The following is a 20,385-nucleotide window of genomic DNA, read 5'->3' on the forward strand; positions in this document are numbered from 1 at the left end:
GTTTTTTATGCATTAATTTAATATGACGTCATTTTTCGCCATAATCATGAAATATTTTCGAGAAAATCTTGACGTCATCAACAAGGCCACAAGTAATAATCAAAACATAACTTATTTTTAAATGATCTTTAAACGACGTCAAAATATTTTTGAAAGTTATTTTTAGTTTTATTGGTGACAATCTGCATTATTTTGATTAGTAACAACATTTTGTTTTGAGGAATGCAACATTTTGGGCCTATATAGCAGATAACATAATTTCTTTCGTACCTCAATAGTATATGACGTCAGATAATCCTTTCAAATGGTCTTTGTTCTGTTCTAGAACGCATTGCTCTGTGATAGTTTTGCGTCACGTTTGCGTCACCTCCTCACCCTGCGGCTTGCTGTAGCTCGGCTCGGCGTCGCTGCCACAGCATTGCGTTGCGACCGCTCTGTCTTTTCTTCACAGTTGGCAGGATGGAGCGGGACTGCTAGTCTACCTTGGCTTCTGCCATAGGGTAGTTATTTTCTCGACTGTTTTGTTCGTGTGAGTGATAAGTGTGAGTGAATACTTGAAAGTGCATCGAATTATCCCCCTGCCTGGCCTTGCGCAGGTTAGTAATGGTGCCATTCTGATTCTGGTGTGGATGGTGACGCCAACCTCACCTGACCTGACCAACCCAAAACCCATTTCTGAGATTTAAATTTGAGTTTTTGAGAGCAACTCTAAAGAGCTGCTTGACTGAATTTGAATTGTGGTTGATCTCTGCGTAAAGTTAAATGCAGGATTTTTCCGTGTTAACGATAATTCGGATGGTCATTTACTGCCACCTGATTGTGTTACGACTTACGAGGAATGGTTTTGATGCTATGACTTTTTTTGTGGGTTCAGTATTGCAGCAACAAGATCGTGCTAAAAATTGAATGTCACTGATAATGCAAATGAGTTGTGCTTATTCATTTTCTTTCCTTTTCAGTGCTGAGATGAGTCTCCAGTCAAGAAAAAGATCCTCTAGTTTCTGCTGTTCTCAAGTTGTTCCTGTTGTTAGTCCAAAGAAGATAAGAATTTCTGAAGCCTTAGAAGCATTGAAAGAAAAAGATGAGTCATGTAAGTATTGTGTCTTGTGACAAAACATTTTGTTGATACTAATTGCTTAGATATACCTACCAAATACCTACAAATTTAACTAAGTTCCATTGGTTGCATTGACACCTACTGGATATGTAATGACAAGCAGACCAAGGGACTTTTGTGATGTTCATAACATATACCTAGTTGTCCTTGCATTTTATTTTATTTATTTATTTATTTATTTTTTGATGGGCATTAGGTATATCTGCTGATGTGAAATTGTGAAATCAATACCCATCTTATATTGTAAAATGCCTTCTTGTTGCAGATCCCAAGCCTGGAACTCTTGTGGATATGGTTAGAGTTAAAAAAGTTGGGCCCTTCATTTTGGGACCTGTGCTTGGAAACTCGCCTGTGAAGAGTATTGTACACTATCTTGCTCGTCAAGAAAAGACTGACAAGTTCTTCACTGTGAAGGTATGCTTACTTTAATGGTTCTATTCTTCATGTGTAGTGGCCAGTCAGCTGGCACCTAAATGTTCTTGTTGGTGTGCACTTGTTTTGCATTGTTTGATGTTAGCTAGCATGTTTGGGCCATTTTTTACATGCTTTAATAGCATCAGTTTAGGTTTAAGTTGGATATTTTGCACTTTCCTGTAAAAAAATATGCCTGATTTGCTGATCTGATGTCAGTTCTGCATATGAAGCATTCATTAATTGTGGATTTCCACTTCAGATTTTGAGCCTGAAGCCCCCTAGCGAGGAAAAACAAGATGACCGACTTGGCAAAATGCTGCTGCATACTGAGTACTCGCTTCTCACACTGTTGCGAGGCCAGCAGGGGGTAATTCAACACCATGGACTGTACAAGGTAAGGAAGGATAATCCTTTTAAACAGGACATGCATTTTAGTCAACCTGTAATAGGATGTTAGAAGATTGTTTATCATTCACTTACAGTCATCAGCGAGGACGTTTGCCAGATGTTTATCAAGTGTTTTCAAGGTGAGCATCGCTCTGAGGGCTGCGGCAGTGACACCATGCCCATCCCCTGTGTCCACAGGACATTGCCCTAGAGGAGGTGGACACGTCGCGCGGCACCGTCTACTCGGGCCGGGCCGTGCAGCGCGTGGCTCTCGTGCTCGACTGTCTCACGCCGCACGACTTCTCGCCCAGCGAGCACATCAACCTGCAGCACTACGTGATCCGCCAGAAGCGGCTGGCCGAGCAGGAGGCGCTGCTCATCTTCAGCCACGTGGTGCGCGTCGTGGCCATGCTGCACAAGAACAACGTCGTGCACCGCGACCTCAAGCTGGGTAACATCGTGCTCAACCGGCGCACGAAGAAGGTGGTGCTTACCAATTTTTGTCTGGGCAAGCACCTGCTGAATGAGGACGACTTGGTGAAGGACCAGCGTGGCTCGCCGGCCTACATCAGCCCGGACGTGCTCAGTGGAAAGCCCTATCTAGGTGGGTCCCGACTCCCTCCTGTATGGAGGTGCCAGAGTCGAACGGTCGGGTGGGGGAAAGGGGAGGGTGGGTGAGGGATGGGTGGATTGCATGCAGCGCCGGACACGGGGAATCGATGATTCAACTATTTCGGTAGTTACTAAGAGCGGGTCGTTGCGCGAATGTGGTCTAAATAGAGTACCTAAGTGTCATCTCGGGCAGCTGATTCCTGGATTGTTTCGCAATCTGCATTGCCACTCGCGCTCGGAGTGACTGCATGCGAGTGAAATATCCGTCAGTTTCATTCTATTGCGTAACCGGCCTTCTCGGCGGCCGAAATCAGAACGGGTGGCGCTCGATTCGGTCGATATAGCTGCCGCAGTCCAAGGCGACTGTCGCATGACAGCGGTGCGGTGCCGTGCTGTCATTTTCCCGGATGGTGCTTCGTGTAACGGGATGGATGGAGCGGCGCGGCGGCGGTGAGCCGGACGGTACCGGACGGGCGTCCAAGGTCGGTGCCGAGCCGAGCCGAGTCGGAGCTGTGCTGAGGCTGGCAGGACGGGGCCGGGTCTGGCGGGCCGGAGCCGGGCTCGGACCTTGTGCTGAACATTGGGAAGGAGAATGGCCAGAACGGGCGCCTTTGTGGCCGCCCAGACCCTGACAGCAGCTGCGAACTCGAGACTGTTGCCGGGTGTGAGAGGTCGCCCAGTCCGGCTGGTTCACACGGCGGGTGTAATGTGGCCGCAGCTATGCGGCGGCAGACATTGCCCGGTGAATCAGCCGGCGCCCTTTTTGCCGCCGTCATATTCGACAAAGGCCGATCAGCCGGAACCACCTATTGCTATCGGTGCTCCCGGTAGCCGATTTCCCGGCCCCTCCGTGCGGCGCGTCCCGAGTTGCGCCACCGCGCGCACTGCGCACACACCCGTCCGCGCGGCGCGCGCTCGCGGCGTGATTGGTCCGCGGTTGCACCACATTGACTCGCGCCCGCCCGGCGCGCACAGAGGATGTAGCTCGATGAGCGCAAGCATGGGCAATGTGAAGGAGAATGGACCCCATGACCCCTCCCGAATGGATGGAGAGGGGGACTATCGGTGCATGTGGCACGTCTGAGTGAACGCGATACGGCACCTGAGGAGATGACGTAATGGTGCTTTGTTGTCATGGGCTGAGTGGCCGGTGACTCGCGCTGGTGAGCGAGCGATTATGGGAATATGCTGCCGTGGGTCATGGCTTTACCAGCAGCGTGGGCTTACCAGCGCTCCACATTGCTGACGTCCGACATAGAGCGGACATTGAGTGGTGATGCAAGCTTCCAGCACACATCCGCTCGACTCGCCGCCTAGTTAAAGTCTGAGTCAACTCTGGCTCCTGTTAGTTGGAACAATATTGAGCATGATTTGCATCGAAACAATGCTACGTTGTGCTGTGTTTTCTGCGCCATTTAGCTTCAGCAGGGGGGTTGTTGATTACCTGTGTTAGGATTTATTCGTCGGTACATTGGCTTACAAGTAACATATACAATAAACTCGGACCAGCCTTGGTGTCGCCTGGCACTGACTAACGGACTTGTAATGTCTCGCCTCGAAAACCGTTCGGCGGGACGACGTGGATTCTCTGATCCCGTTTCATGAAAACTGCCCTTGCACGGAGTGCAGCTGTAGCGACTCTGTAATGCCTATATGCCGTGCCTGCCGACAGCAGAGACCGTAACGGTCGTGTTAGGGTGTCCGGGAAAGCGGCTGGCAATGACAGCACCGGCAACCAAGAAGGGCTCGTCCGGCGTCCCGTTTTTGCGTGCTGTCGTTGTGCAAAGTCACGGGATATTGGTCCTAATGTGCGGGTGCTTGTGTCATCGGGCCCTGTTGTAACATGGGGTCTACTCGCGCGCGCAACCGGCCCGGCGCGCCGCTTCTGCCGCCCCATTGTTCAGACCGATTATCGGGCCCACCTGGGTCGCTAAGCCGGCGGCGGCGTTTTTATGTGTTTCGTAAAATGCGGACATGTCGTGGCCGGTGACTGGCGATTGGGGAGAGGTGCCGGCGCCCTGCAACCGCCGCTTGTGAAACTCTCTACGGCGACCGTACGGCACCCGTCAGGGTCAGACGACCTGAGGGTCCAGCGATTGCAGCCAAACCTGACCGAGCAGACACCGTGCAGAGCACATGTCACCATTAGGACATGATCCCAGATCAAACCGGTGCGGCTTTTCTCGAGCATCACCCCCGCACCGGTCCTCTCGGGTCCCCCCGCTGATAGTTCGCCCCGCCGTGGCGTCCACGACGTCCCAGCTGTATGGATTCTGCCGTCGTGCTGACCTTGTTGAGCAAGACGCCTTTTACCGGGTGGTGTCGAGTGCAAGCGGCGGACTCGGGCGGCCTGTTTTTGTCCCGGTGCATTCTGGCCGGCGCGGTGGGCCGACCAGCGATGGCACCGACTGTTGAAGCCGGGGACGCAGGAGGCGTGAGGCAACTTGCGTGGTCAACGCTCGATTATGTGCCGCTCGCCGTGCCGTGCCGGCGACCCGTGCGTTCTGCGTGCGGTCCGTGTACCGCCGACCGACCGGGCGGCTCGGTAGGAACCCACCGTCCGTGGGTCGGGGCGCGTCGGCTGACCCCACGTGACCGCGCTCGTGACCCGCCTGGGGGCGCGGCGCGCAACCGTCGCCAGTGATAGTGATCGGTCGGTTTCGTCCGCTGGACTGCGTAACAAGAGGATATTGCTGCCGCTGTCGCGCCCGCTCTCTCGCCTTGTCGCTCTTTCGTCAGAGCATGTGAAAGCAGTTCGTCTCTGCGCCTGGTGTCTTTCTTTTGGTTGATTTCTTCATTGGTCCATGCCGTCAGTGGGCCATTGGCCGTGATCTCTCCAGGCCATGGCGTTTTTATGACACCCGGTAAATGCAGAGCGAAAATAACGATCCCTGGTTGCCGGTGGCTCGTAGTCGGAATCGGGCGCTTTAAAACGCTTTAAAATTTAAAAGCGGCTGATTTACGATTATTTTTTTACTATTTGAAGCCAGCTGGGTTGTGCTGAACATTTTTATACTGTATGAGTATGCACAATAGTGTTACATATAGGAAGAATGTACAATATGCCTTGGTAATGACATCTAATGCGCCAGCGTAAACATAATAGCATGACTAACTTGAGGTGGCTACCCATTTTGAGCCGTGCGAACTGGATTACCAACTGATGACGTAACTGTGTCAAGACGAAATCCTAATGCGGCCGCCGGCTGCTGTCCTCACCTTTTGAACTGACCTAGGCCCGATTTCGTAATTTTAGCGCTATCCATAACCCGTTGTGCTGAAATTACTTCTATTATAGTGATAGCGTATCGTAACTTATAATCCCTGTTTCTGATGGCTTTGATAGACATCAATGAGCACGGCTGACTTGTTTCAAAGCTCGCTTCTTTTCAACTGGTAATCCAATTGCTAAAGCCACTACTCAATTTCCTTTCAGTTTCACACCAATCACTTTCAATTTAGACCGTGCAGGTGATGTTGGATCGGCAACACGTCAATCATCGACCCCAGCCAGGTGGCTGTGGACCACTTTGGTCCCTTGGTCCGTGCTCGCATCCGCCGGCGGTCCGCTCCGTTGGCCCGCTCATTCAGTCGTCCGTTTGTCCATCCAGTACAGCCCGTGTGTGTCGGTTTCTACCGTCCACCGTTGTGTCCGTTTCCACCGTGCGTCGGGCCGGCCGGCCGTGTGCCGTAACCAACGGTGGGTGTTGCGCAGGGCCGCAATAGGGGACACTCCCACTGGGCGGCCAGGCCGCTGCAGCTCCATCAAGGACCCGACCTGGCCCCGCGCGCGCGCGCGCCGCCCCGTACTCGGTTGCGCAGTCGGGTTACAAAACGGTGTCGGCCCGGGCGGCGGGCGCCGGTGACGACCTCACGCGTGTGCCTGCAACCGGGCCGCGGCCGCGCTGGACTGAGCGGGGATGTGCCGCGATTGACAGCGCACCGATCGCAGACCGAGGCCGTGACGAAGACGGATGTGGCTGCTCAGACAAAGAGCAAAAGAAAAGACAGACGCGAGACGGATGTGGTGCCGGCGGTGGCAGTAGCGGCGGCCGAGCCGGTGGGCTTGGCCACGTGGGTTTGGCAGCAGCAGGGTGCCAACGAACGGGGTGCGGCTCCCCAGCGTGGCCAGCGTTCGCGCGGGTCGTACACCTGGGGCTCGGCCGGCCGTCAGCGTCTCTCCGCTCCACCGCTGCTCCCCGCTCCGCCGCCGTCCGCTCAAGGCTGACCCAAGGTCAGCCGACCGGGGCTCATCACGTGTGAGGCGGCCAGGGTCCGCCGCTGCCGTAGCGCTTCATGACGCAATCGCAGAACCAGTTGCACCAGCGCCGCGGCGGCCGGCCGACCCCTTCGGCCGCCCTGCGGCGGTGCGGTGACTCGCCGGGCCGTTAGGGCTCATTGGGTCGACGGGTGGGGTGACGGTGAGGACAGAGGACGGAAGGTGGCTGGAATGGCGGCGCTGACAATGGAGTCCGTGCCCCGGGGCTCGGGCTGACCCTCACCCGCTCCCTGCCGGCCTGGTGATGCCCTTGACGCCGCTGTGCCCGACGAAGGCGTGCTCGGAGACAAAGCGATCGGTCCGTCGTCGTGACGGGGCGGAGCGGCCGGGGCACGGCGAGGGCGCGCCGCGCGGGCGAGTCGCTGCTCTGAACGCGCGGTCCTGACCCTAGACCGCGCCCGGGCGCCGCAGCGAGCCGCGCCCCTATCCCATCGGCCCGCCCGTCCGGTCCCCTGCCGGTGTTATGGGTGGGACCTGCCGGCGTGCAGGCATGGCGGCGCCAGCAGCACCCGGTTCAGCCCGTACCTACTGGTCAGTGTCCTCCAACACCATCGCTCGTCAGCCCGCAGCCCGTCTGCGCCGTGCACCGATCACCGGGCGCTCCAAGGCCCGCTGGACGCTGCTGAGGGCTGCTCAGATGCGGGAGGTGGCAGGATTGGCACGATTAGCCTCTTTGATCCCGCATGTCTGGTGGAATTTGATTGCGTTATTGGCGAAGTAAGCCTATCTGAGGCCTACTTTTACGTTGTTATTTTTCTGTCAAGGCTGGACAGTCCTTTTTGTCCATTCCCCGTCCGTGACCTCGTGCGAACTAGGTAAACAGGTCAGGTGTGTCAACATGTGCAACTTGAGGACCGGTCCGGTCCGGCGGGCACCCCTGATCCCCGCCGCCGACATCTACCCCTCTGGCCTTCTCTCATCCATTGGCTCTCCGTGCGCCCCGGCGTCCAGCGGCCGGCCGCTGCCTCCATATTACACACGAACAGCTAACGGCTGGCGTTGCCTCACCGGCGCCATTGTAGTATCGAAACCCGTGACGAAATCCCGTTTTTCTCTGCGGCGGCGGCGCGATTGCAGCGCCGGGCGACATTGACATTGGCTGTGCCGGCCGGGTCGCCCGGCTGGTTACGCGGCGCCTGACCTCCGCTGCCGCCGGGCCGGCGCACGCCGCCGCGCCGCGGCTGTGGCTCGACCTTGGCGGTAATTGTGTCGAATGGAGCGAGCCGAGTCGCCGACTGGGAGGCAGCGCCCAGCCGCGCGACGGCTCCATGGGCTGCCCAGCCCACCGCACGCGTAATAGTCCGGTTATGATGTAGACGGGATTGGATACGATATGCCGCTGATTCGATACTGGTGTTCGGTGTTTAAAAAAACGGCGTAGGTCAAGGTTTGCTGGCATTTCTCGGAACGTTTGGATGGTTTTACTAAACACTGAACAGCAGTGACCCAAATGGCGTAGGCAGAGGGTATGGCAACAGAGTTTGGAATATGGCAGCACCCGTAAGTCGACTCGTGAGAATGACGTCATGCGGCGTTTGTGCACGTCATGCGTCGTTCACGCACCGTTGAACAGGTGCATGACCGGGCTGGCAGACCACCGAAGTAAAATTTAAGTCTACAGCACCGGAGAAACAGGTTGGGAACCGTGAGGCATGGGACTAAATCGAGACATCTGGCGGAGGTTAAACACCGACCGGTGCTTGACCCGAACAAACCGGATTCCGTAATGCAGGATCTGTCGGCGGCCATGTGAGGATGATCAGTCATCGGCCACCGGTCTCAGCTGAGCCATCATCAGCCGTCATCAACCGTCATCAACCGTCATCGCCCCCTGGCTCCATCAGCCGCTGCGGCGTCGACTCTGAGACCGGTTAAATGGGGTCAGCCTGGCCTTGGCACAGCAGTGGCTCTGACACGCGCCCCGGATTACGAGCGCGACCCCCGCCCGTACCCCGCTCGGGGCCGTGTGTGCGCGGCCCGCCCCGCTCCCGGGACGCGGGGTAGGCGAGCGGCCGCCGCCTATGCCGCGCACGTGCGCTTCGATGAGCGAAGACGAAGTGTCTGCTTACACACGGACCGGCACGTGCTCGGCTGCTGCGAAACGAATTTCACCCCGCTTGAACACCTGTGATGAAATGATATTTCACCAATCGTTTGCATGGCACATTGTGAAACTTCTCTGGGTTTCGTTACGGTGTGGCAATTTCGTCGCCGGGGCGGCCGGCCGGCCGGCAGGGCTGACCCCTGTCGCCCTACCGGTGACCGGTGAAGGATCGGGTGCTGTCGGGGGACGCGTCGTGCGGCGCTCCGTCTGCCGCCCTGCGCCCCGCGCAACGGCATCGGTCGTTGTGCAACGCGATGGCCAATGCAGAGAGGCGAGTGTGCCCCGCCCCGCGCGCCGGGCCGCCGGCGCTCCGGACGCGCACAGGGCCGGGTTTTTGCGCGTGCCTGCCCTGGATGCGGCGGTGCGCGGGTGGTGCAATCGGCTGGTAAACAGCGCCACGCGCAATGCCGGCCGCGCCGCGAGGAGACGCGCTGACGCAACGGAGGCAGGGGCCGGCGCCTGCCGCGCGGGTCGCCGCCGCCGCCATGGGTGCCGGCTGCTGGCGTCCGGCGCTGCGCCGCCGCGTCCGGTGACGAGCGGCCAGGGTTCGCTGCTCGGACGGCCACCGACCCGCGATTTCTCCTCGCGCCCGGACGAACGTCTCCCGCCGGGAAGTCTGCCGTCAGTTCGTCGGCCCTGTCGAAAGTCGGCGGTGGCGCGGTTTGGAAACGCTGCGCGCGCCGGTGTGAGGGGCCGCCGGTGACTGCCCTCGGCGGCTGTATGACCGTCTGTCCGACCGTCCATCCGGTGGAAATCGACGGTGCGCTCTGATGAAATCTTCCGGGATGTGCCGTCGGCGCGCCGCGTGGCCCCACAGCTGACAGACGACCACCTCAGCGGCCTAGATCACTGCATGTTTGTCTGTGTGGTGGTTCCTATGTGTGTCTGGTTGTTTGTTTGTCCTCTCAGATCTCACGGTCACCCGGTCCGTGTTGTCTCGGTTGTTTTCCTCTGGAATGCACCGGGTCATCCGTCGTGACATCACCGGCAGTGGCGCTGGCTCGAGGAGCTCCCACCGCCCGGACCGGTGCCATGTCGCCGTGTTGACCCGACCCGCCGACACCGGCGAGACGCTGACCCGGGCGTGCCAAACCGGCCGGGTCAGGCCAGTCAGGAAGCCTGGCGGGACGGGCGAGGATTAGTGGTGAATCCGGAATGCCAGAAGCGGCTTTGGGGTGTGGCTGCGGATGAGTCGGGTGTGTTTTCACCGGTGGAAGACCGAGTCATGACCCACGCGGTTGTGACGAACGAAAGTTGAATTCGTGGAAGACCGGTGAAGTTTGCATCTCCTTCAAACGATTGCTGCGCTGGCTATTTCATGAGATTGTTACACAGACAGGAAAAGCCATAGGGCTTGTTCGAATGATTGCGTACGCTGTTGCGTCAGACTTGTTTCGGAGAGTGGATTCTGGATGGTTAGAAAATACTGAGCCATACCCAAGTATTATTCAACACTGGTGAAATATTGTCACAAGAGCCAGTTCATATGTCACACTATGAGTCTGCGATAAACTGATGACCTACATTGATAGTGGTCTATATGGAGTTGGTCCCATTTCGGGTTTACCTTCCTAATTTGTTCTTTCATTCGTATCTTAACAAACCTACCCGTGACGAACTGGTTAGTGACCTGTTACTCCTGCTGTGGACGATCCGAAAGATTAATCAGTCCAAAGTTTTGCAACTTTCCAGCCACCTTTCAGTCGCAGTATGCGGCAGTCACGCTAAAACAGCCAATGTTTTGTAATGTAAGCGATTGGCCAGGGTCACACCCGACCGCGGTGCAAAAGTCGTTCGATTTCCCTGTGCTGCAGTGGAGTTGCGTGTCGGCGCCCGACCCTTTTAGGTCGCTAACTGGTCACCACCAGGTGCAGGTATTACACAAGTCGCGCTGCAAATGCTCCGTCCTCCGGACAATATTGCGAAAAGGGGTTCGCAGGGCTTTGTCATCGTTGTGTACGTCGCTAGCTGGAGTTCAGATAGCTCTGATAATTTGCAACAATGACGTCGTAGCCTGACCGGCATGCCGCAAGAATATTTAGGAGAATCTTGTTGCCGCGGAGTGGGGATAATCGTTCGCTCGTAGCCTGTTCCAGGTCGGGTTGCGTACGTGGACGAATATACGTCGTGTGATAAAAGGCTGACTTGTGCAGCCGTTGGAGTCGGTATTAATTTGATTTATGCATGCTGGTTACTCAATGTCTTGAAGAAATGTAGACCGTGACGAAGTATTTTGCCTCGAAACAAACAAGAAGGTTGAGCAAAATGTCGTGCTATCTACAAGTTTGCATGGTGGTTGCGGGGAAAATATCGATGTCGTCACACAAATTGTTTGGTTTTGGGCGCGTCTTTTGCGCAATACTTTCGTCCAGTCAAAAGGTAACCGCTTTTCAGTGGTGTTGTATTCTGCCGCGTAAAGACGTTGCGTATATAAGTCTGTGAGTGTGAGCAAATGAGTCTGCGGCCTCATCTCGCACGGGGTCGTCTCCTTCCCTGATAGTTTGTCTTCTGGCGCCCACTTCTGCGGGCCGGCTGCACATCCTGTCGTGACCAGCTCCTCGTGGCCGGGCTGGTCCGTGGAACGGCCGCTGTCAGACGAACTCGCTGGCCCACAGCAACCTGCCGGCAGCGGAGCCCACTTCCTCTGACCGCCCTCTGAGCCGCCATGACTGCAGACTTCCCGGATACCTGGGACGGGGTGGGGTCGGCCGGGCCGCACCCAGTCGCCCGCTGACTTGACACCTTCGTCGGCCTCTCATCCACCTCCCGCGGCAGTTCAGGGCGCGGTCAGACGGCAACTGCTCACAAAGTCAGCGGGTCTTTCCGTGTGCTTCCCCGGGGTCGTCCGCAGCTGGCCGCTGGAGTCGTGGGCGGACCACGTGTGTGCTCGGCCCCAGCGGAGGTCTGCGGGTCTGTGCGGGGGTGTAGGGGACGGGGCGGAGTTCGCCACACCTGAGCGCACCGGCGCGTCGTCGGTCGGTGGCCGGCCGGCCCGCTGTCTGACGGACGGCTCGTGTCACTTCCTTGGAGAGTTGCATCACCCCCGCGGCCGACAACCGCGCGGCCGCGGAGCCGTAGCTCGCACAGCCGAGGATCCGGGAGAGACGGACAAAGGCAGCTCGTCGCTGGTCGCGGCTCTCCCGTGGGGACGGACCGAGCCAAACCGCCGAGGTAGATAGACCCATACCGCCGACACGGTTCGAGCCGGGTCAAGCCGGTGTGCTCCGGCCGGCCGGCGGTACGGGCTGCGGGTGTGGCCGGCACGGCACGGGCGCGGACGCGGCGCCGGCACCCGGGCCGGGCCCGGATGACGGCCAGTCACGGCCACACCGTGTGCCGACCGGCCGCCATGGCCGCTGACGTCAGCTCGCCTCATGCGGCAGCGGCGGTCACAGCGCCGCGGAAACGGGAGGCGGCGGAGGCAGGATGGGAGCGGGTGGAATGCAGGGGCGGTGGTTGAGTTGTACCGAATGTATTCATGTGTGTGGTGTTGATGTCTGCGTGAAGTATGATGAAGGAAGCACGCATTGAAACCTGCATGCATCTTCACATGAGTGATTTGCTCCTATTTACATCAGTTTACCTGTCCCTTGTTGACATTGCGTTTTATATCACATCAGTTCACCAGTTGCATGAAGAGTAGGATCATGTGGCGCTAGATTTTTCGCGACAATTGTCACACCCATGTACCCAATGACCTTTGCCATGAGCAATATTTACCGAGCATTACACCATCCGGGGGGCCCGCTAGGGGTCGGTACCACAAATAGGACCTTCTGCGCCGCCGTCCTCTAACCTCGTCGTCATGTTTACTTCACAGGCAAGCCGTCGGACATGTGGGCGCTGGGCGTCGTGCTCTACACGATGCTGTACGGCCAGTTCCCGTTCTACAACGCTGCGCCACAGGAGCTGTTCCGCAAAATCAAGGCGGCCGACTACGTCATTCCTGAGTGAGTGCGGTGGATATTGTGGCGCCGTGATAACGCCCGGGTGCGCCGTAGCCATTGGGGATGATTGGTCGGGAACTGCGAGACAGGGGGTCAGGGGGTACATTTGGGGCACACAGGACGTGTGGCGTAGTTGGCCGGACGTGGTCCCCAGACGATACGGAAGGGAGAGGCGCCACGCCACAGACGCGCGGCCGTCGCACTCCTTTCGCCAGTTTCTCCGCACATTGCGCCGGCCACATTCCACGGCTTTCATTTCACAGCAGTGCATCCCACAGCCCGTCACGTGCCCATATGGTCGAGAGCGCAGCCGATAGCTCAGCCGGCCGCGTCGGTCGGGTGTTATTGATCGAACACTCTCGTGCCACGGATATTAGTTTGACATCGATTTGTGGCGACGTTATCAGGAATCTGCTGACGCCGGCGACTGCCACAGCCGGGGTTACATCAGCCTGATTCGTACCCCATCGGTGCCCCGTTTGAGGGGTCACCGTGCCATTTCTCTCGCGTCCGGTGGCTGCGCGCAGGGTACTTTTTCGGCAGTTGAATCATGGGTGACCGGCGCGCCGCCCCTGTCCGGGACGGGTTTTTAGCCGGTGTGATTCAGGTCAGACGAGTGACGTGTCCGACTGTAGCGCTGACGCGTCGGATGAAACAGCTGTGCTGAGAATTTCGGGTCCGGCTGGCCCGGCGAGCTCGTCTGACGCACCGTATTCGGGCGGAGAGGGCGGCCCGGAGAGGCGGCTGAATTGGGCCCGGCGGCTGCTGCAGCCGCCCGCCCGGCGCTATGAGTCCCCTGGCTACACCCGGCCTGGCCAGCCGGTGAGCTGGCACCGCCCGGCCGCCGCGGTGAGCCGCTCCGCTGGCGTGTGGGCTTTATCGAGCCGCGGGCCGGCTGCGATGGCCGCTGCCAGCTCCCAGCTCCCTGTGGCCCGTCTCGCCCGCCGCGGGGTGGCCGAGCTGCCCGGAAATGAGGGTCGTTCTCTCGCAGACACCCCGCCGCGATCGATGGAAGATGTGGGCGGCCCCAAGGCGACGACTGGAGAACCGCTTCAGGCGGCAGTATTGTCGAAAAGGCCTGAGGCGGTGGGCGAGATCGGCCCTCAGCCATATGGTTGGCAAAACATTGCATGGCTGGGAACAAGGCAAGCATCTGGCTTTGTTTGGTTTTTGAAAAGGGTCGCTGGCGGTCTGTTCAATGTGGTTTTATGTGAATACATTTACACATTGCATATTCACTGTTCACATATGAGCTGGAGTGTTAGGAGCGGATATTGCATCCTCCGGGCTAAAATAACCTTTCGTGGAAAGGACGGTGTCCTTCGCACAAAAGTTCACACCGTTCGATAGCTGGTGGTATCTTTGGATACCAGCTGACGTTTCAGAGCAGACCGGATATTACTGGATCTGACGGGTGGGATTTCGTCTAGTATCTACTGTCAGCAATGTGGGACATCTGCCAATGCCGCGAGGTCAATTCCTCGTCTGCCTTCCCATAGGTAGCGGCCGTATGGCGGGCTTTGAGCAGCCGAATCCCGCCGCCGCGCCGGCTCTCGCCAGCCTGACAGCTGAGTGGGAGAGAGTGGGAGGCCAGAGAGAGGGCCGGGAGACGGCGGCCATGGTCGTCTTCCGGCGCTGTCGGTCGCTGCACCCCGCTCCGCGCGGGTCGCGGGTCCGCGACAAACGCGGCGCGCCAGAGACGAGCAATGGCGCTGCGGCGGCGTTTATTTGTGAGAGATCGATGGTGGAGCTGTGTTGACGGCTGCAGAGAGTTGTGGGTGACATCAGCCGGTGGTTAGAGTGGTTCGGCGCCCCTATCTGCGCCGAGCGGTACCCTCCCGGGGGTACCCTCGCTTTGCGGTGACCGGACGGGTCTGTGGTAGTTCAAATGGCGCAGTAGTCCCCTGAGAGGTGCGCTGTTGTGTGGACCTTGCAGCAACACCGGACTTTATCTTCAAGGGTACCCCGAGCGGCTCCCATACGGAGCCCCTGAACTGCCTCTCCTTGTTGGGTCAAACAGCTGACCGGGCGGTGTCTGGCGCGCCACACCCTGCCCCCCCCCCCCCGGTCCACCAGACCCCGCCGCCGTGGGCGACCCGTCGACAGCGGCCGGGCGGGGCGCGGCCGGGCGACCCGCGCCCTATTCGCCTGAATGGGTTCGACCCGCACCGGGCACAAGGTCATGCGGCACCCTCCACATATGGGCTTGTCGGTGCGGTCACGTCTGTGAGCGGCTCGGCTGGGTCGACCGCCGGAGCACGGGGGAGGGAACGGGCCGTGACCTTGGCAGCCGCCGGGCCCGTCACACTCACACACACAAACACCAGGAGCACGGAATCGCCGACACGCACACTGACGTGTTTGTGTCGTCAGTCGGCCGAACGCCCGGGGCGGCGTGCCCTGCGGAGAGACACTAAAAGGGTTGGTGACACACCTGACACAGGGACACCTGTCAGATGACACGATGGACATTACGGTCCCGGCCGAGATTGCGTAATGTGAGCTCGGGCCGCGCAGGCCAGCGCTAGCCCCGGGCGTGGGATCGGACATGTGTTGCATGGGATGTGCTACTGATGAAACTGATGAAACCGATGACTTACTAGGCCTCAGGCTGGGTGTTACATGTTCCCCTGCTACTGCTAGGAATGAATATAAAGTGTAAATGGTAAATGGATGGTAAACGTTTGCACTGTTCAAGGCCAACATTTCACGTTAGAAGCCTATGTTCGCTGTCAAACCCGACATTCATTGTCACCGTTTATCCACCACATGTTGAGTACAGTTGCTGGTTGTCACTATTGAATAGGCTGTGGTGGAACACCTTTGCAGTGTCCATATTTGCGTTAGGGCGCTTCAATGGCGCCGAGTGTCTGCCGTCCCGCTGTGCCCGCTCACCGATGGCTGACCTCGTCCCACTCTGGCGTGTTGCAGCGACGGCCGGGTCTCTGAGCCAACCACCATGCTGATCCGGCGGCTGCTGCTGCTCGACCCGCGCCAGCGCATCACTGCGGACCAGGTGACGGAGCACTACTTCGGCCGGCACACCAACCTGCTGCGCATGATGCACAGCATGTACCCTGCGCCGCGCGAGCTGGCCTCGGACGACCAGGTGGTGCCGCAGCTGGCCAGCCCGCCGGCCGCCGAGCAGCGCCGACCGCCCACGCCCGTCGCCGCCGCCGCCTCCAGCCTGGAGACCAACGTCAACCAGCTGCAGCTGATGGAGAGCAAGCTGTTCACGGTGGGCGCCGAGCGTCCGCCCACGCCCACCGAGCCGGCGCCGGCCAACCCGCTGATGGCCCTCTCCCGCCACGACGTCATCGAGCACATCGACCGGGTGCTGCAGCGGCGTGCGCCCTGAGGGCGGCCGCGGCGCTCCGGGCGCCACCAGTGACCTCCACCCCCCGCGGGCATTACCGTTCCCCGTCCTGACCCGGCCCGGCGTGGCACGCAGCCGCGCCGGGCCAGAGCGACTGATGTGTGAAAGATAGAAAGAAATGAGAGTGAGAGTTACTGTGCGAGTCGGAGAGTAAATGTGCGAGTGAGGACGGCGCTGAGCTGAATGGGTGGCTCTGCGAGTACGAAACGGCACGGCGCGTACATTCTCAGTGTTCCTGAATACTTCTCCCGGTTTGTGGATGCGCCTAGACTCGGTAGAACCGTAACGTGTGTGTATGTATGTGTGTCTGCGTGTTAGGGTCGTGTTTCTGCGTTTCTATGTGCGCCGAACCGCTGCGAATGGCAGTTCGAATGCGTGTGACTCCGGTTATAGTAGATCCGCCGTTAAGGAATGGTGCGAGGCCTGTCGCGGACATTGCAGTTGTCCGCTTTGGGCTGAGCGCTTCTCCGCCTGGCACGACCGATTCACTTCGTACATCGTCCGCCTAGAAGGCCGTGCAAGCTAGCAAATAGCCTGTAAGCCCAACCTGCGCTGGTGCCGCGTCCGTATCTTTAAGTACCTACTGTATTCGGTGATTTTGTGTGATCAAAGCGTTTTCTTCGTCGCGTTCTCAGTCCGCGTTTAGTTGCGAGTGAACTTCGTATGCCCCGTATTGCCGGTCAAAACGTGGTATAGAAGTTGGATTATCTTGGCGCGTACCGATTCCTCATTTAGCCCAGCGCCAGTCCCGAACGTCCGTTCAGTGCAGAGGTGGGGGCCGGCGGGGAGGGCCGGGTCCGTGCCGGGGCCTCTCACCCGGCGTCGGCACCCTCAGAGGACTCGGGCCCGCCCGGCCGGCCGCCCACCGAGTGCCTGTGTATGTCGTGCCGGTGTGAAATGGTCTCATCGTTCATCTCGGCAGCTGCCACCCGCACCATACCGTGTCCACCGTCACTGTGATAGACTTCGCATCGGGGGCGGCGGCGGCGGCGCGCGTCACCACACCTCCGCCGTCGCCGCACCGCCCCACCGCGCGATGCGACGACCATGAAGCTATCCGGCATTAGTTCCAGCTCGGCCGAGCCGGCCCAGCTGTCACGTGACCGCTCGGCCGGGCCGGCCCAGTTGTCACGTGACCGATCCCGTTGAGAGATCGGACCGATAAGTTATGATATATGTTGGCAATATCGAAAATACATCATCTATGAAAGCTGTGGCGTGTGAGAGACTGGGGCAATAGCAATGCAGAATGCAGGGTGTGGCGTTGATGAAATGCTCTTGTTGGATTACAGGTAACAGAGTGTGAAATGCGGCGATTCAAAGAGGCGTTTGCTGTATGCACTGAGGTAATCATGGTATGCACTGCTCTTGGATCATGTCGCACTCAACAATCTGTCTTCATATTTCCCAGACCAAGACATCGATTAATTCTCAGATTCTGACACGGCCAATGCCGAGGTCACGACGTGTTGATGCCACAAACGGCGTAGCGCACCGGCTTGGCGACAACCCATGAGCCAGTACGTTTCCCCCTGGACTCGGGCTCCAGCTCGCAAGGGTGGCGACCTACGCGAGGTCAGAGTCCTCGCTCATCTTCTTCATGTTAAGGCTAAGTTGATTAAGGTACACTCGGGGGCAGATTGATGTTCCACCACTCCCTACCCATCGGGCTCCCATGGCTCAGCACTGGCTGCTGCCAGTGCTGCCTGCCCTCAGCATTGGTCAGCACTGCCTGCCAGTGCCAGTCAGCTGCCAGTGCTGCCACTGGCAGTAGCCAGTGCTGAGCCATGGGAGCCCGATGGGTAGGGAGTGGTGGAACATCAATCTGCCCCCGAGTGTACGAGATAACTGGATGAAACTGGATAACTGGATGAAATGTAATTCCTAGTTGCCTCGGGCGTGTCAAAGCAAAATTAAAGCAGTGTTCACATCTCTCTTTGGAAGCCATATGGCACGTGACAGTCGTACGTCACAGCCGGCTCTCGGTGCGACCGAACCTGACATTTCGGTTTATTCTCGGACACCGTACGGTGTGTCTAAAAAGTATGTCCCCTGGTTGGGCTCTCCCACCGTAGGCGAATCGGTAACTTGGCGGAATCCGCCACCGAGGTAGGGAGGGTCAGAGAGGGGGAGGGAGGGGAAGGAGGGGCAACCGCTCGGCACCAGGCGATGCCTGGCTGACCCGGCGCTCCCTCCCTGACCTCCGTCCTGCCCTCAGGCGAGGACCGATTTCCTCGGCCCGTAGCGGCCGAGCAGTGAAGCCGAGCTCGCGGGGCGCGACTACACTGGCCCAATCTTATAAAGGGAGTGCTATTCTTTTCACGGCATTAGGTAATCTTTACAGTGATAACCAGCACTCAGCAGTGGATGTGTAAACATACAGTCCAAAACAAACGGAAGCATCAAGCACACAATTGCTTCATAATATGCTCTCCTATTCGAATAGTTACCGACTTCTATGGAGGGTGTGATTTCTTAGGGCGTAAAATTCGCGCTGCTGCAAACGAAGACACTACCGAACTTTATGAAATCGGGCGCTGGGATTCCGTCAATATATGATGGACTTCAATGCGTGAAAACAATTTTGCACTTAGCCGTAATAATACCCGTAAGTGACATCACATCCATTCCCCGGTGTTTATAAGATTGGTCCCAGCAACCCACGAGGAAGTATGTTTATCGAGCGCATTATCCTCGAGAGAGAGAGAGAGAGAGAGAGAGAGAGAGAGAGAGAGAGAGAGAGAGAGAGAGAGAGAGAGAGAGAGAGAGAGAGAGAGAGAGAGAGAGAGAGAGAGAGAGAGAGAGAGAGAGAGAGAGAGAGAGAGAGAGAGAGAGAGAGAGAGAGAGAGAGAGAGAGAGAGAGAGAGAGAGAGAGAGAGAGAGAGAGAGAGAGAGAGAGAGAGAGAGAGAGAGAGAGAGAGAGAGAGAGAGAGAGAGAGAGAGAGAGAGAGAGAGAGAGAGAGAGAGAGAGAGAGAGAGAGAGAGAGAGAGAGAGAGAGAGAGAGAGAGAGAGAGAGAGAGAGAGAGAGAGAGAGAGAGAGAGAGAGAGAGAGAGAGAGAGAGAGAGAGAGAGAGAGAGAGAGAGAGAGAGAGAGAGAGAGGAGAGAGAGAGAGAGAGAGAGAGAGAGAGAGAGAGAGAGAGAGAGAGAGAGAGAGAGAGAGAGAGAGAGAGAGAGAGAGAGAGAGAGAGAGAGAGAGAGAGAGAGAGAGAGAGAGAGAGAGAGAGAGAGAGAGAGAGAGAGAGAGAGAGAGAGAGAGAGAGAGAGAGAGAGAGAGAGAGAGAGAGAGAGAGAGAGAGAGAGAGAGAGAGAGAGAGAGAGAGAGAGAGAGAGAGAGAGAGAGAGAGAGAGAGAGAGAGAGAGAGAGAGAGAGAGAGAGAGAGAGAGAGAGAGAGAGAGAGAGAGAGAGAGAGAGAGAGAGAGAGAGAGAGAGAGAGAGAGAGAGAGAGAGAGAGAGAGAGAGAGAGAGAGAGAGAGAGAGAGAGAGAGAGAGAGAGAGAGAGAGAGAGAGAGAGAGAGAGAGAGAGAGAGAGAGAGAGAGAGAGAGAGAGAGAGAGAGAGAGACTGGCATATCTGTCCTTTGATTCAAGCTAGATTTTGTGACACTAAACGCATTTTCAGGTCCTTGTCAATGACCTATGACGTCATTGGTGAACCTGTGTGCATGGTCAAAAATGACGAGTGTATTTTTCTGTCACAAATTTCCAGGAGTGTTTTTGCAGCGATAGTAGCTCGGCATCGTTAACTTCGATCCGGATATTGTTGCTCAATGGTAGCCTCTGCGAACTTAGAAAAGCTGTTTATGGCCATGAACGCCTGCATTGGCACACTATTACCACGATGTGGTTAACCAGATGTTTTTCTTCAACGCTCCCTTTTGGCTCATGACACGTCGCTAAACGTGGCACCCGTAGCAAACGTGTCAAACGTGGCAAAACTTCACAGTCCTTACGAACCCTCATCAGCACTCGTTGGCTTGGTGTGTGGCCCCTGCCCTTTGGCCGAGACAGCCACCAGCCTATACCGCGCGCCGCGAGGCGCACCCCTCCTTAGCGGGCGGGGGAGCGCACCATGCGCTCCCCGCCCACACCCCTCCCTCCTTCCCGAGGTCGTGTCACGAAGGTTCGGGATTACGCTACTATCAGCCACT

General features: G+C 57.6%; 1 protein-coding gene across 1 annotated transcript; it reads left to right on the plus strand.

Annotated features, from left to right (window-relative positions):
- Positions 1-313: 313 nt before the first annotated feature.
- On the plus strand, positions 314-17,448 carry LOC122393126 (serine/threonine-protein kinase 40-like). Its single transcript, XM_043388798.1, has 7 exons — positions 314-596; positions 960-1,090; positions 1,383-1,531; positions 1,791-1,925; positions 2,117-2,522; positions 12,734-12,863; positions 15,792-17,448. The coding sequence occupies exons 2-7, from the start codon at positions 967-969 to the stop codon at positions 16,216-16,218; spliced, it is 1,371 nt and encodes a 456-aa protein (XP_043244733.1). The 5' UTR covers positions 314-596; positions 960-966; the 3' UTR covers positions 16,219-17,448.
- Positions 17,449-20,385: the final 2,937 nt, after the last annotated feature.

The sequence above is a fragment of the Amphibalanus amphitrite genome, unplaced genomic scaffold (assembly GCF_019059575.1).
Source record: "Amphibalanus amphitrite isolate SeventyFive unplaced genomic scaffold, NRLGWU_Aamphi_draft 000516F_arrow, whole genome shotgun sequence".
NCBI classification, from domain to species: domain Eukaryota; kingdom Metazoa; phylum Arthropoda; class Thecostraca; order Balanomorpha; family Balanidae; genus Amphibalanus; species Amphibalanus amphitrite.

Excerpts from the sequence above, each read along its gene's own strand:
- LOC122393126 (XM_043388798.1), top strand. The coding sequence starts at position 967 with ATGAGTCTCCAGTCAAGAAAAAGATCCTCTAGTTTCTGCTGTTCTCAA. Across the intron at positions 1,532-1,790 it reads ACAAGTTCTTCACTGTGAAG|ATTTTGAGCCTGAAGCCCCC; the intron begins GTATGCTTACTT and ends TTTCCACTTCAG. Across the intron at positions 1,926-2,116 it reads AACACCATGGACTGTACAAG|GACATTGCCCTAGAGGAGGT; the intron begins GTAAGGAAGGAT and ends CTGTGTCCACAG.